The 14,969-nt window shown below is 39.1% G+C and overlaps 2 protein-coding genes across 7 annotated transcripts in view; both read right to left on the bottom strand.

Moving 5' to 3' along the window:
- Nucleotides 1–931, bottom strand: part of LOC122968298 (rab GTPase-activating protein 1) — an 83,626-nt gene extending 82,695 nt beyond the window's left edge. For 2 of the 4 annotated variants that reach the window (XM_044333416.1, XM_044333415.1), the window contains exon 1: nucleotides 807–931. The gene's annotated coding sequence lies outside the window, so the exon portion shown is untranslated. The remainder of the gene's footprint in view (nucleotides 1–806) is intronic. The other 2 variants (XM_044333411.1, XM_044333414.1) reach the window with 1 other exon arrangement.
- A 2,397-nt stretch (nucleotides 932–3,328) lies between these two features.
- The window catches only part of rc3h2 (ring finger and CCCH-type domains 2), a 30,200-nt gene continuing 18,559 nt past the window's right edge, over nucleotides 3,329–14,969 (bottom strand). For all 3 annotated transcript variants that reach the window (XM_044333409.1, XM_044333410.1, XM_044333408.1), the window contains exons 14-20: nucleotides 13,777–13,914; nucleotides 11,342–11,506; nucleotides 10,992–11,241; nucleotides 10,327–10,411; nucleotides 8,504–8,723; nucleotides 8,172–8,335; nucleotides 3,329–8,068 (exon numbers count right to left, since the gene is read on the bottom strand). In XM_044333409.1, the coding sequence (XP_044189344.1) occupies nucleotides 7,921–8,068; nucleotides 8,172–8,335; nucleotides 8,504–8,723; nucleotides 10,327–10,411; nucleotides 10,992–11,241; nucleotides 11,342–11,506; nucleotides 13,777–13,914 (1,170 nt within the window). In that variant the 3' untranslated portion in view covers nucleotides 3,329–7,920. The remainder of the gene's footprint in view (nucleotides 8,069–8,171; nucleotides 8,336–8,503; nucleotides 8,724–10,326; nucleotides 10,412–10,991; nucleotides 11,242–11,341; nucleotides 11,507–13,776; nucleotides 13,915–14,969) is intronic.

Raw genomic sequence — 14,969 nt, 5'->3', positions numbered from 1 at the left:
AAGTATCACTGAAGCAATTATGCCACATGAAAATCATAATAAACCAAACTACCAGCCTATACACACTCTGTATGTTGAAGACAAAAACAGAGCACACCCAGCTGTCATTCCGCCCTGTGCTAAAATATTATCAGTGGCAAACAAAACAGGAAAAGCAATATAGAAGAAAATGTTGTGCTGCTTAATAATTTACAGTAGTGACAGCTTGTCCTGCATGGTTATTCTTCGTTAACAGATTGAAATACCGGTAACATACACAGTAATTGGCTTTCAGGTACGCCAGTTAATCTGGATACGAGCATACCTGCTACATGTTACCATGGGGGCCTCGATACACTTCAAACCCCACATCTCTTTAATAGATATATTATCCAATAGTGCACCATTTTTGCTCGATAACGAATCCTAACGAAGCCAGTTCTAGTGTTAACTTATTGCCCCAGTTATCAGCTAGCCCTGACCAACCTGCCCAACGTTAGCTACGATAGCTCAGAAGTCATCGATTCAAAGTCCGACAAAACAACACAGTGACCAATTAACGAAACTATTCCGTGACCATAAAGCAATTAATGCGAAGTGTTATGTAAGGGTGTTCGCAATAATTTGGTGGATAAACCTGTTTGACAGCCTTCGCTGGAGACAGCCTGGATACAGGCCATTACTGTAGATAGCTGGCTAGCTAACGACTGCTAGCCACGCTACCCTGGCAGTTACAACCAACAAACAGGTAATTATCTTCATAATTGAAGACAACACTGCGTTTAAATTTGAGAGTGAATGCGTGTGCAAGTGCTAAAATAGCTTACCTTTCTTCCCACGGTTATATTTATTCCAGTGGTGGTTGGCACAACATTGCACTTTCCCAATAGCATCAGCAGCCAACAGCATCCAGCCGAGCTGTAAACACAAGCCCAACCAACCCGCTGACACCGACGCTGCGCATGCGCCTGTCAGTGCCCTTCTCGTCGCCTGTGCAGAGGGATGGGAGGCGTTGGCATTAACTTACCTAATGACAGGATGCTCACACAGGGGTTTTATTGTATTTTTACCACTTTATTTATAGAAATCGCCACTTACAAGTTGTGTTACAAGAATACAATAACATAAAACAATTAGGCATCATAATGGAATAAAGATAACATAAAGGACATGACTTAACTTTCAGCTTGTTGATACAGTCAACATAGTAACAGGACTAAGGGTCAAAGTAATAATAATGAATAAATAGAGAGAAAAATAACTAACAGAGAAGATAGGCAATAAAATCAGATGCCTTTAAAATCTTGGAAAATCTTAATTTAATTTAATTTAAAATCTTGGAGCATACTAATCATGAAAAGTTCAAATGTTTGGCAAGACCTAACTTGGATTTATGGATGTGAAATTTTCCTAGTGAAATTAAGAAATTGACAGACCATTGAACTTTCTGGTTTTTGTTTTCATAGTAGAGGACATTCACAAAGGTGGTCTGGAGTCCAGGGGCAAGTCCAAATCAAGTCTCAAGTCAATTTAGGCAAGTCCAAGTCGAATAACCCTCTTTTTGCAGGTGAGTTGCAAGCTTTCGGGTCTAAATGCTGAACACCACATGACATCACATTTGAAAGTTTTTATTTCAAACCTGTGTTAGCAGAGTTGAGACCAAGTCCGCTTAAAGAATTAAACCTGATAATTAAATATTCAAGGTGTGGCTATGTTAGGCTTACATGTTGCTTTGTTATGCTCAAAATTTGAGACTTTCATGTTTTTTTTCTTTGAAGTCTCAAGTCAAGTTAAGTCTTCCGGGAGCAAAGCCAAGTATCACAGCACTGAGGTCCAAGTTTCAAGTTCCCTTTTTTTGTAATATACAGTAAGTCTGTCTCAGATCTTCAGATGAAAGCTTGACCCTAGAAAGTTGAACTGGGGTAAACTGGGATTGGATTTTTTCAATGTTTCTTCTTTCATTTGCGAGTTATTCTTTTCCTCAATGAGAACTGTTCCACCTGCTATGATGGTGAATTACTTATAAATATCATACCATTGTTTTTTTTCTTTCCTTATTTCCTTCCTCTCTTTTTTTCTTGAAATGTTTCCTCTCTACCTAGTAAACATTAGAAAAGCCATAGCTTCAGCAGTTCAAACTCACGTTGATCAAATGTAAAACCACACTATTCCCACTTGACCTGTTAAAGGCAGCAGTTTGGTGGAGAAGGCAGCCACTTGTTAACAGAGTGTGAGTAGAAAATTGAAGGAGGGCTCTTATTAATCTCTATTAACCACTTCTGAATACACCACTTAACCACAGCAGTCAGCTGAGATAAACACACCTGTGTTGTACTTGATGTGTTGTGGTCATGTTGGCCCTTCCTGTGCAGCTTATCAGGGTTTATTGTTTCAGTATTGGACCAGGTGACATAATATAACACACATTTAGATCCTGTACAGGTGTTAACAGATGTCTGCAGGGTTTTTTAGTGTAATTCTGTCTACAGAGGCCTCTTATTCAATTTCTACTCAGATATTTCCAGTGAGTTTTGGAGATTTAGCACCACCTTGTGCCACATTTATTTACATAACTACAGAAATGGTCTTAGTAACTAAGCAGTTAATCTGTCTGTCAAGAGTCAAGTCTTCACAGTAGCCTTTCAAAGCCCAGAAAGAAACTCACTAGTGAATTTGAATAATGAAAGGTAAGTCTAAGAATGAGGGAGAAATGAGCACTCCTACTCCATATGAGAAAGATGGATGTAATATCTATCACACAAGTTAAAAGAATAATATAAAGTTCAATAATTAATACTTATTCTTAACCCTTACACACTGTTCATATTCTGAACCTTCACAGTATCCCATCATAATTAGTATGTACACCAAATTTTGAACCACAAATCCATTTTTCATTCATAAATACTTCAGTCATTGATAAATGGATGATTAATCCTTGATGAAGAGAATGTTCTTTAGGTTTTACACTATTTGTTTATGTAGAAAAACATTCACAATCACACTATATCATAGTCCGATGTTACCTAAAAAAGGGCAAACATAACAGCCATACTGATTTCAATGAATTTTATTGAATGTGAAGGATGCAACAACATTTTGGATGTTGATTTTTTTTCATTTTTGAATAAATAATTGTCAAATTTAACTTGGAACACCCCTTATATACAAAAATGTGTATCAGCTACATAAACACAAAAGTTTGTATATTCTGGGTCAGATTAAAGTGGTTCAAATTTGGCCAGAACAATATGTAAAGGTTAACAGAACCATTTAAATACTGTCAGCTCTTATCAGGCTTATGAATTGTAATAATATAACACTCACACATGATGACAAGAATCACAAATAGACATTATTGGTTGTCGGTTTATTGTAGCATGCAATCTCATGTGCTGAAATCGTTCTTTTCATAATTCCATCTCTCAGTGCAACATAGAAGCAGTTTGCTGCTCGGCCAAGCTGTCTGTACGTCAGTGTAATACAGGTGAACAAGCCAGAAAATGCACAGAAGAATCAATCAGTCAGTCAAACAATACTCAAACAGTTTCATCGATCATTAATAGCACATAAATCACCTGCTTCAGTCCTGCATTACCATACAGTTAAGTAAAAGGGAAACCTTTCACAATGTGATATTTCCAAGGAAATAAATGGAATACATAACAGTATTATTCATTATGGGGACATTTTAGATATGCTGTCTCTTAAGGATTTTATTTTCCTCATTCTGAAACATTACACAACTGCCCCAATGATTCAAACATTTAAATATATCTGATTATCACACGTTGTATAAATGAGCGTCTTTACTATAAGTCCATCTAATGATGGTGCCAGACTGTATACAATGACGGATGTGTACCATCTCTTAATATTTCATTTACATTTCAATCGAACAATAGATTCGCAAATAAAATGTCTAATACAGACATGAATAGTCAAAAAACATCAGTTCATCATATGTTTCACTATCAACAAACAGGCTTTTTCCCATATAATATAGAATAATGAGACACTTTCTTGTCTAATAAAAAATTTTTAAGTTTTAGCAAATTCTCAAATTCAAAACAAAGAAGCAGACTTATAATATACCAAGAAGGAAAAATACCACAACAACAACCAAATGTGGTAATAACAATAATAGTAATAATAATATAATCTCTATAACCAATAATTCATTTTCATGAGCAAACATGTAAAATGCTGCAAGCAAACTTCAGCACTTGGCGTGGCCACACAGTGGGCATGTGCAGAACTCTTACAGCGCTGGGTGTGTTGTATCACAACTACAGAATCATTAATACTCCTCTGCCATCACAAGAGGGACTATATTGCATGCATGACAAAGAATGCAGGGAGGATGGGGGCAGAGGGGGGGGGGGGTGAAGGAAAGTGTATGTGTGTTCAGGGTGGGGGGGCACTCACGGTTAGACTGCATCCGCTGGCAGTGATGGGGTGGGAACTAATGCAGTGCAATTAGCCACTACAGCAGTGCTCTATAGACACTTTAAAGGAAACACAGAGTATCACTTTGACATTAGTTCAATAATCACAATACTGTTTTTCCATACAGTAGTGCCCAGCCCTTTCCCATGAAAACAGGAATAGCAAAGCTAATATTGATACTGAGAGGCAAAAGATAACACTGACAAACAATATAATCAGCGTGATACTTTAACCCATGTATGATTCAGGTGAAAAAGTCAGTTATCAGCAAGGGAAATTCAGGTAAATACTTCCACAGAATATTTAAAGTGATGAACATAGAAATTGCCAAAGTAGCTGTGCAACTCAATTCTTCCCTGAGCGATTCAGACAGTCAAGGATCTAGCCTCCTCTGATGGAACAAAGCAGAACTACAAGAGAAGTATCTCAACTCCTCAACTTGACTGAGCCTTTCCCTCCTCATGTCGTTTTTAGTTAAGGAATATGAAAAGTTATAGGAAAATTGCAGGGATTGATTGTACTGTACTGTACGCAAACATGGCACTTAACATCACATGACTTCAAAGGTGAAGTTGTAAACAGATGCAGAGCGACAGTAGGTAGCTAAATTCCTGACTGGGGAGTAGCTAAATCCCTGCGCCAGCTCTTGCCCTTTCCTCTCAGAAATGAACCCTGCAAAATATCAGAGAGTTTTTTCAAACAGTGTGTTATCACATCCGGTCACAAAGTATTCTTCAGCCCACAGGCAAACGTACATTTACTTGTCATTTCTTGACTTTGTCTGCCAGCTTATCCCAGCATATGTTGGGTTTGAGATAAGAGAGAAACCCCCAAAAAGGTCACAAGTCCTGTATTTCATTATTCGATCAGGTCAGTAAAGTTTTAACTTGAAACTCTTCCTCAAACAGCCATTCTGCAATCCTCTAAAATGGGATTTAAGATGTAATTTGAGCGGAAAGACCTTGCTGTTGCATCTCGGAAAATGTTTGAAAAGGTACAGTAGCTGAGATGAGGGGAAATTAAAGAGGGAGCTTGAAAGATTCAAAGATTAGTTAGCCCTCCTCTTCTCATTCTACACAAATCTCATAAGATTTAGAATAGTAAACAAATTCAGAAGAGCCTTTATGACTTTAAATTTTATATATCTAAAAATGGGTTAATGTTTTCTTGCTATTTATTAAAGTCATTAAGCCTCAGCCACACACAAGATGCCTCATATCTATAAAAGGGAGTGAGGCAAGGCTAGGCTGTATGGGAATCACCCATACTGCACAAAATTACAGTGAACTAGACTTTGGTGGTTTACAGCGTACTGACAACAGCGCATCTGATGACCAGCAAACACAGATAAACATTAGACAAGACGATCAGTTTTGTCTCTGTGATGTAAAATATAACAAAACAGAACAAGAGTAACAAAGATCCTGATACAAAATACCCACACAAACAACTTCACAGAAGTTAGCAATGCATAAAATAAAACAGAACAAAACTTAAAAAAAAAAAAAAAAAGTTAAAAGAAGATAGAGCATGAAGAAACACAAGAAGTGGTGTCCCTCACTTTTGTAGGCTTCAGCTTGAAACATCATGCATGTTCTCTGATTTTTTTTTTTAGATTGTACGTAAATGTGACTGGACTGGAAAGCACAGGAAAATGCCGTGGGCTTACAAAAATTTGATTTCCAGTGTTCAGTTTCTGAGATCACGTTTAGGTGTAAGATAACACCAGGAGTCTGTCAGTGAGCATGGATAAAAGTCATTGTAAAGCCCAATGTTTAGTTTTACACAACACCAAGGAGAGAGAAGGCCATTGTGTTGCATGTGTGTGTGTATATCTACTACATGGCTGACAGTTTGTGCACAAGTGTGCTGTGTGTGTGAGAGAGAAAGAGAGCAGTAAGACTGTTTCTGATTTATAGTCAGCAGGATTAAATGCAAGAACTGCTACAGATAGACAAAGATTAATTGTGAGTTAATGTAGCTTCTATAAAAATCTACCAAAATGAGCTTCATCTGCCACTGACAAAACAATTTCTGTTTCAAAATGAATTGCTTTATGCATTATAAGTCAACCAATAAGAGACTATGTTAAAGGCAGTGTAGTATGAATTACATAATTTACATTTTAAAAAAAGGGGTACACACATCTGTACTTTGTTGCCATCCCTAATGACCTCCAGTGATCAATGCTCATTTACAAATCCAGTTTATGACTGTGTCATTGTGTTCTGCGGTCACATGACAGTCCAGGGAATTTGGAGGTCGACATTTACAAGATCATATGACTTGTAAAAGACAGAGGCTTGTTTGAGTATCAGCAAAGGGAAGACCTCTGTTTTCTGCAGTTTTTATCTTCTCTGAGGGCTGGATACTCTCAGTATTGAAGCGTCTATCTTGATTTATGAGGAAATACTTACAAAAATGTGTAATGCAGCATTACAATAAAGCCTATAAACTAAACAAGTGTCATTTAGCTGGATGAAGCCCTTGCCATGTAAGGCTACTTAGAGAAACAGAAAAAATGCCTTAACGTGTACAGAGATAGCAAGAAATGGAAGATATTTGTCAGATATCCACAAGCTAGCAAAAAGTTTCAAGAGTTGATTAATAATGCCACTGTTTTATTTTCTGAACCGTATAGATAACTATGTGGAGCCTAACCAGCGCCTGCCATGGAGGGAACACACTTTTTTTCCAAGGCACAAGCTACAGAGCAATCACACACAGTAAGTTATATTCATAACACTGTACAGTATGTGTGGAGCAGACATACATGACTTGATGATTTACTGCTGCAAATGACTTGTATTTACTTTCCCAGGTTCCCAATCTCAATACTGTGAGAAAAGATCAGTTCCTGCTGTTAATCCACACTACATATGGGAAAAAATGAAGATCAAGTAAAGGACAAGATTAAGACAGTATCAAAGTAAACTAAAAAAGCGTCATGACTAAAGAAAATTCATGCATTGTATTGACACCTACAGGCTTTCGCTGTCTGACAGATCATGTAGGATGACGTGTAACAAGGCCAATCAAACATATGTCTGTCTTTGCCTACCGTGTTAAACAACAACAAACTACATGATGTGTAAAACTCATGAGTACAATGTCATGTAAAGTGACCAATTATGTGGTGAAGATGCTGTGAGGTGTCCAGCCTTTCTCCTAAATGTGACCAGGGTAGAATTTCAAACCTGACTCCAGTTAAGCATCTAACTGGTCAGGTGCTATATAGGCATTAACACCAATATCACTAAATTCTCTGCGGAGCTGTACACATTGGTGAAAATCACTACTTAGGAGGCAATACAATGTGTTTTATCTTGCCCCTTGTGACAGAATGTTGACCCCTCCCTGTTACATTTTATTCAGGCATATGATTGACATATATGAAGGCTGGAATTAAATAGTTTTCCCTTTAACCAGGATCTGTTGTGGGCAAGCAACTCAGCTGTATCTTAGTGCTGATCAGAGTTGAACTGTGTCCCCTTAGCTCCCATTGAGCAGCATCTCTGTCCCAGGCGTTTCAGGACAAACCCGGGTAGAAGAGTCCCCAAGTCGGGGAGGTCCAGTCCGTAGCACAAGCTTGCCAACGCCCAGTCCTCCTGAGACCAACCCTCCAGGAGACAGAGACTTCCTAGAGAGCAGAAAGAGAGGAAGGAAGGAAGAATGATGATTCTGTACACTGGCAGTTCGTCATACTGAAAACCCACTCATGTTACTGTGAAGTCAAAATTCACCTGAAGGCCATCTTTTTGAGCAGGTGAGTATCCATCTTTTCTGTCGAGGGACCTTCTGCTTGGGGGTGCTCCTCCACAGGGGATGAGAGGAGTGGAGAGGAACAGGGTGGTGGGAGGAGGTGGGAAGCATCCTGAGACTGTGGGGTAGCCAAGTCTAAAGAGTCCTGAGAGGCAAAGATGATAAAAAAGACGTTTGGTTGTACTTCAATGTTTCAGATGTCGGAGTGGGATAAATTAAATTCCAAACTTCAAAACATCCCTTCAGAAAACCTCAAGCAACATCACAGACACAACATCCAAATGTCAGGTCTGATCTATATAATCATACCAACCTGAGACTTGATCTCCTGGTGGTCTGAATCCTCCAAGTCCAGAGCGCACAGTTCAAGCTCAATGTCTCGGTCCGGGTCTGGTTCACTCTCGACCTGGTTGCATACTCGTTCCCGATCGTGGTTGTAGGCAGTCTGATGGGTCTGCAGATCAGACACGATTTTCTCTCCACTGCTTAATGAAGTTCGGCGGCCGTGCAGCTCTGATGCACAAAGCTGCTCACTAAATCCACAAACACACATAGAGATACAGATAAGTGAAAGGGCAAACTGTTAATTTATGTATATGTGTATATATCATTGGTATCAGTATAAAGATGATGAAGGTAAAATAAAATAAAATAAATACTACATAAAAATAGTGATCAAAATAGCATACTATTTATATATATATTATATACTGGAAAATATGTTTAAACCACATTAGAGATACCAGTGCAGAGGGCTTTCCTGACTCCTTTTCTTAGCCGCCAAGTGGGTTTTTACTAACCAGCTAGCAGCTCTATTTTTAGTCTGACCACAGAGAGGAAATGACTGCAGCACAATGAAATGGGAGAAAGGGATGAGAGAGGAAGAGTGTGTTACAATCAGGAATTAAAGGGGACCTATTATGCTCATTTCCAGCTCTATATTTTTATTCTGGGACTTCAATAGAGTAGCTTTGCATGATTCACAGTTCAAAAAACTCCTTATTTATCTTAAACTGGTCCTTTATGGAGCCCCTCATTCAGCCTCTGTCTCTTAACAGGCAGTTTTAGCTCCTGTCTCTTTAAGGCCCCCCTCCCAATGAGCCCACTCTGTTCTGATTGGCCAACTTGCCGGAAGCCTGCTGAGGGGCAGTCGTATCAGAGTTGTGTCAGGTCTTGTTACGTTTCCTGCTTTACTGCTTCATATTAAAAGCTTTCAAATGTTTAAATAATGGGAGATTTTTATAGTGAAGAATTTAGAGGAAATGAAACATGTTCCTCACAGAATTAAAAACCAGTCGACACAACCACATATTGATATATTTCTTCATTCAGCAGATCAGTTAGAAATAATGCAGGGAGGAATGGTACAAGCAGAAACAGCCACAGTGATGATGATGTTTGATGAAGAGCTACAGATAACCAGCACACCTCCAACAGGAAAACTACTTATGTTACTTTGCCATGCTGTGTAATGAAAAAACACTCACAGTGTGCCAGCTTGACTCAAGTCATGGCTCAGCGTGACTACCCCCAAAACAATGGAAAAATGCCATAATGTTAGCAGAGCAGAGCAGTGAACTTTTGCACTGTGCGTTGAGCAGATGACCATAAAAAGAAATCTGTCACAAGCCAACGTCAGCTCGGACTGAAAGTAGAAAAAAACATTGGAAACCGAGCGTTCAGAGCAGTCTGAAGCCAGTGCTTTTTGCTCACAGGCATGACTTCTACATACGTTTACCTCATTATTTGACACTTTGGCCGTGTTTAATATGAACATCTGACATTGTAACATTGTATATATGACTGAAAATAAAGAAAAGCATAATAGGTCCCCTTTAACTACCACGTGTGCCCAGGAGGGGGTGAAGCAGTTAGAAATCTAACTAATAGTGTGAAATCATGTTCACAATCTTTTTTATATCTTGTTTTGTGAGGTAAAGATTTGAATCTTGAAATATTGGGAGGCAGTAAGGTGGCTCAGTGCTGTTGGTACACAGCAATTCCCAGGTCTTTCTATGTGAAGTTTGCATGTTTCCCAATAGTTCAGCAACAGGTAAGACCTATAGAAAAAAATTAACTGCTAAAAAAGGGGGGGGGGGGGGGGGGAGTATGTGAGAGTGTGTGAATGTTTTGTACCTTTCTAGGAAACTGGAGTGGCTGGAAGAGTCTGATCCTCTGGAGCTCCACCTGTAGTCGCTGTGATCCAAGTGTGGGTTGTAATCTGTGAGTTAATGAAGACATATCAAAAGCAACATTCAATAAAAAATAATACTAATATAATAATTTAATATAGATATACCACTTTTTATGCATTTGTATATAAACACAGTTCATTGCCTCACAGATAAAGGACAGTGAATATTAAAAACAGCTGCATCACATTAGCAGGATGAAATATACAACTTTAATTTAAACACTTGTAGACAAACAAGAAAAACCTGATCAAATAAAAAAATATATCGAAATAACAAAACACAACAGAACATCATCATGATGAAAGATAAATCATAAAAGGCAAAGACAACATGCCAAAGGCAAACACTGAAAGCTAAACTATAACAATTGGTTTTTAGAAGTGACTTAAAAGATGATACTGACTTGATCTCCTTAGGCAGGTCATTCCAAAGTCTCATCATATAAAAAGGAAAAAACAAACTTATTTTACAACTTATTTTCTGCCACTTCTTTCTTTCCTCTTCCTCTCTCTCTCTCTCTCCCTGTGCCAGCCTTGTTTCATCCTGCATTTCTTTTTTTCTACTTTCTTCTGTCACCTCTCTCACCACTCGTTTATCCTTCCTCACCTTTAAAGTTGATGGGTGTGGTGCTGGCGCTGCCCTGGCAGGCTGTGGCTTGGACAGGGTCGGTGGTGTGGTAGCCCGTACGAGACGCCCTGGATATGGCGCCCCACTTGGAGATAATGGGCCCCTCACTAAAGGGAATGATCGGATCCTCGTCTTTCAATCGCCGGTAGTGATCCAATGAATGCACCCATCGCTTTCCCGCACCACCACTGCTAACGCCACCACCTCCACCTCCGTTATTGTTCAACTCCTGCATGAAAAAAAAACATGGACACCGTCTGTGAGCGTGGATCTGTGCATGCACAGGTCAATAAGCATGCTCCTGCTTGTGGGTGTGTGAAGAGTCTCACCGAGTGCTCTGAGCAGGAGTGAGGTGCGGTGTGTGTGAGCGTTTCCGGCTCAAAGGGGCTGAGGCAGGGGCCGATGGTACCACAAGACCATGGAGAATAGTGTGCTAAACTTTCCTCGCCTCTGTACCTGCACCCCACACACTGGCCTCCACCGCTCTCCACGTGCTGAAATAGAGAGAGAGATTAAATATGATGGTGAGACACCTTTGCACGTTTGACTTTTTCATGTTGCCAAAAGGTCACAAGGATTACATGGGCTTGTGAATTTTTCTTGACTTTGGGGTCACCTGAGAACAATACCTACAATAGCCATGAGGGCAAACGACACAAAGCTCTCCCTTCAGCGCCACCAATCACCTTCTGCCAAGCATTTTCTTTTAAGAGACAGGAAGAAGGCTGTAGCAGTCCGGAAAAGCACAATGTTTGTGGCACAATAGGAGTATTTTACATTACACTTGTTTTAAAGTCCTTACATTGGTTGCCTGTCAGTTTCTGTATTGATTTAAAAATTCTCTTATCATATTTTTAAACCCCTTCATTGTATTTCACCAGGCTTCTTTTCTGACATGCTTGCAATGTATGAACCAACAATATTTTATGGCCATTATTTATTTTATTTAATCATTTATTTAATTGTATTCATGTTTTAAATGCTTTATTCCCTCTTATCTATTTTATGTCATTGGCTTATATCTGTTTTATCTAGTTCTTATTTTATCTTATTTTATCTTTACATCTATTTTATTGATTTTATTACATTTTTATCTTCATAAATACCACAATGACTGCTAGGGTGGTACACTGGCTCAGTGGCTGCCTCACAGGAAGAAAGTTTGACTTCTCCAGCTGGCTGGAATTTGCATGTTCTCCCTGCGTTTGCGTGGGTTTTCATCCCACAGTCTAAAGAGGTGAATTGGACACTCTACATTTCCGGTAGGTGTGAATGAATGTATGTGTGTATAGTTGTCTGTATGTGTTAGTCCTGTAATAGACTTGTTGCCTGTCCAGGGTGGATCCTGCCTCTAACCAAATGTGAGCTGGGATCAGTTTCAGCTCTTGTGACCCTGTGTGAAATAAGTGGGTATACAGTAGATACTGGATCTTAAGTGAATTGAGATATACATGTATATAGTGCATGCTTTGGGAGGCTTCATACACCTAATATGGCAGCCTCAGTTGCTCAGTAATTTGAATTTATTCTCTCAATACCAGAACCGATATGCTACCACTTTGCTATCATCCCTGTGGCAAGCTCTGGATATCATTAAATAAAAATAGCCAGTCTTTTCACCAATGGCCTTGCTTGCTTATGCTTGTTATCCAGGGGCTTCAAAATTATATTGAGAATGGTAAACAAACACTGAAAAGGTCCTTATGGTTTATTTAATAAGAGTTCTATTTTAAAGTGGATATCTTCACAAAAACATGTCCGACGTGCCGTTAAACAAAGCTTTACTCAGCTGAAAGCCTGAGTCACTGCTTGTTAAAGTCTCTCCTCTCGCTTTCTCTTGTCCTCTCTCTCTCACACACACACCCACACATGCACACACGCCACAATTGTGCATTGCTATGATATCTTCGCCCACAGTTGCTAAGCAACTATCTCCCACTTAAATAGCATTAGACACAGCAGAAGCGCAAGCTTTCAGGATAGGAATTAAATCCAACATATTTTAAAAAATGGTAAACTACACAAGTGATTCATTAATCTCAGTTTCATGATGCTGTAGTAAGAGTATTAAAGGCATAGTTCAGATTTTTTTTGAAGTGGGGTTGTATGAGGTAGTTATCCATTGTCATTGTATTACCTGCAGTAGATTTGGGTCGGCACTCCCTGCCCCCAGTTTGGAAAAGCAGGCAGGAGTACTGGCACGGAAACTAAGCAATGTACTGCTGTGGACGGGGCCAGCAGGAAAATGTGTTTTAGCCACCTAAAAAAGGCCCACCTAAAAGAATCAATATCAGTTTAAGTGTACGCTATATTTAGAATATTTTAAGTGCTTTACCTTCCCGTCAGACAGCCCTTTCCTTTGGCACTACATTTTCTCAACTGTAGAACTTCCGTATTCCTACGCATGCTGCGCACTGTGCAGCAGCACTTTCTCACCCAACAGCTGTTCTGCTTTTTTAGGTGGCTAAAATATTGCTGCTGGCCCCGTCCACAGCAGTACACTACTTAGCTTCTGTGCCGGTACTGCTGTCTGCTTCTCCAAACTGGGTGGTGGGGTATCGACCCAAATCTACTGCAGGTAATACACTGACTACGGATAACTAACTCACACAACCCTACTTCAAAAAATCGGAACTATCCCTTTAATACAGTAGTCAAGGTAACATTTAACATTTTAATTTTCCCGCTTATAAACGGCCTTAATGATGCTCTGTGTGTTTGTGTTAGCACATACAATGTGTTGGTTCTCTTATTTGCTTTCTACCTCAGTTCCAAAATCGATGGTGAAGATGGGGGAGGACTGGGAGGGCCTATTGGCGCTGTGATGGTGGTGATGATGTGCCCACTGTTCCTGCTTCCTTCTGAACAGATCCTCGTAGCCCAGAGGAACACGTCCGTAGTCCTGACAAGAGAGAGTTGGAAAAGACAGGTGCAGGAGAAAGCAGGAAACATGCAGAAGAGAAGAGAGAGCAGATATTTATATTTATATAATAATAATGTATTTGTACAATTCATTAACAGTTTAGTTACAACATTGCAAAAGACTGAAGCCATGACAACCGATAAGTATAATTCAGAGTTTTCAGTTGTATCTCAAAGGTGGACCCAGATTTATATTCAATCTTTCTCCTCAGTTTCGAAATTTTAGGAGCTCTGACTGTATTTCATGTTTTGGTCTTAGTCTAGACATTAGGGCATCTTTTCTGAAGATGTGGGGATGGAAAAAGCAACTGTACAATATAATGTAATGCCATACAACAACCCACACACTTCAGATTTAAAATGTTCAGTTTTTGTTACGACTGTGTTAAAGAGGGTGGTCACAATACCACACAATATAATATATGCCACCATATACTGTTCATGCAGGTAGTGGACAATTGTGCTACATTGCATTGCAATGCATGAATATATGATATATAATGAATATAAATTGCGCTTTCCTGCACGACTGAGAAATCTTTTTATTAGGTGCTCGCTAACAGTAGTGCATGACAAATGAATGTTGCGAGGGTTCAAACCTCACTGCAGAACATTTTTAATTCATAAAGAATATTTTGTCATTTGTTGTGTGGCAAGAATCTTTTCAACATTGCCCAAAGTTGTATTTAGTATCCACTCCTTTATGTGCAAGTGAAGAGCAATTGTTTTTATAAGACACACAAAAACATACTTTGGCAATATATTATTTTTGCTTATTAACAATTGTCATCACTGAGTCATTATTAGTATTTTCCAATTCAATTCAAATAATTCTTTCCCAGATTTTAAATACATAATACTGTTTCCTTTATTACAAATATCTATCACAGGTAATATGGTTACTTACAGCATTGTTGGTAAAATATGGCTGTGAATTTAAGTAGCCATCGAGGTAAAGCTGTAAAATGATGTCAGATGGAGAGAAGCAAGTGGGGGAGGCAGAGACATATTTGGGTGAGAGGTGGGAGGACTACA

This window comes from Thunnus albacares, chromosome 18, assembly GCF_914725855.1.
Source record: "Thunnus albacares chromosome 18, fThuAlb1.1, whole genome shotgun sequence".
Classification (NCBI taxonomy): domain Eukaryota; kingdom Metazoa; phylum Chordata; class Actinopteri; order Scombriformes; family Scombridae; genus Thunnus; species Thunnus albacares.
Note: the sequence above shows the minus strand (reverse complement) of the source record. Positions and strands in the feature narration are given on the sequence as shown.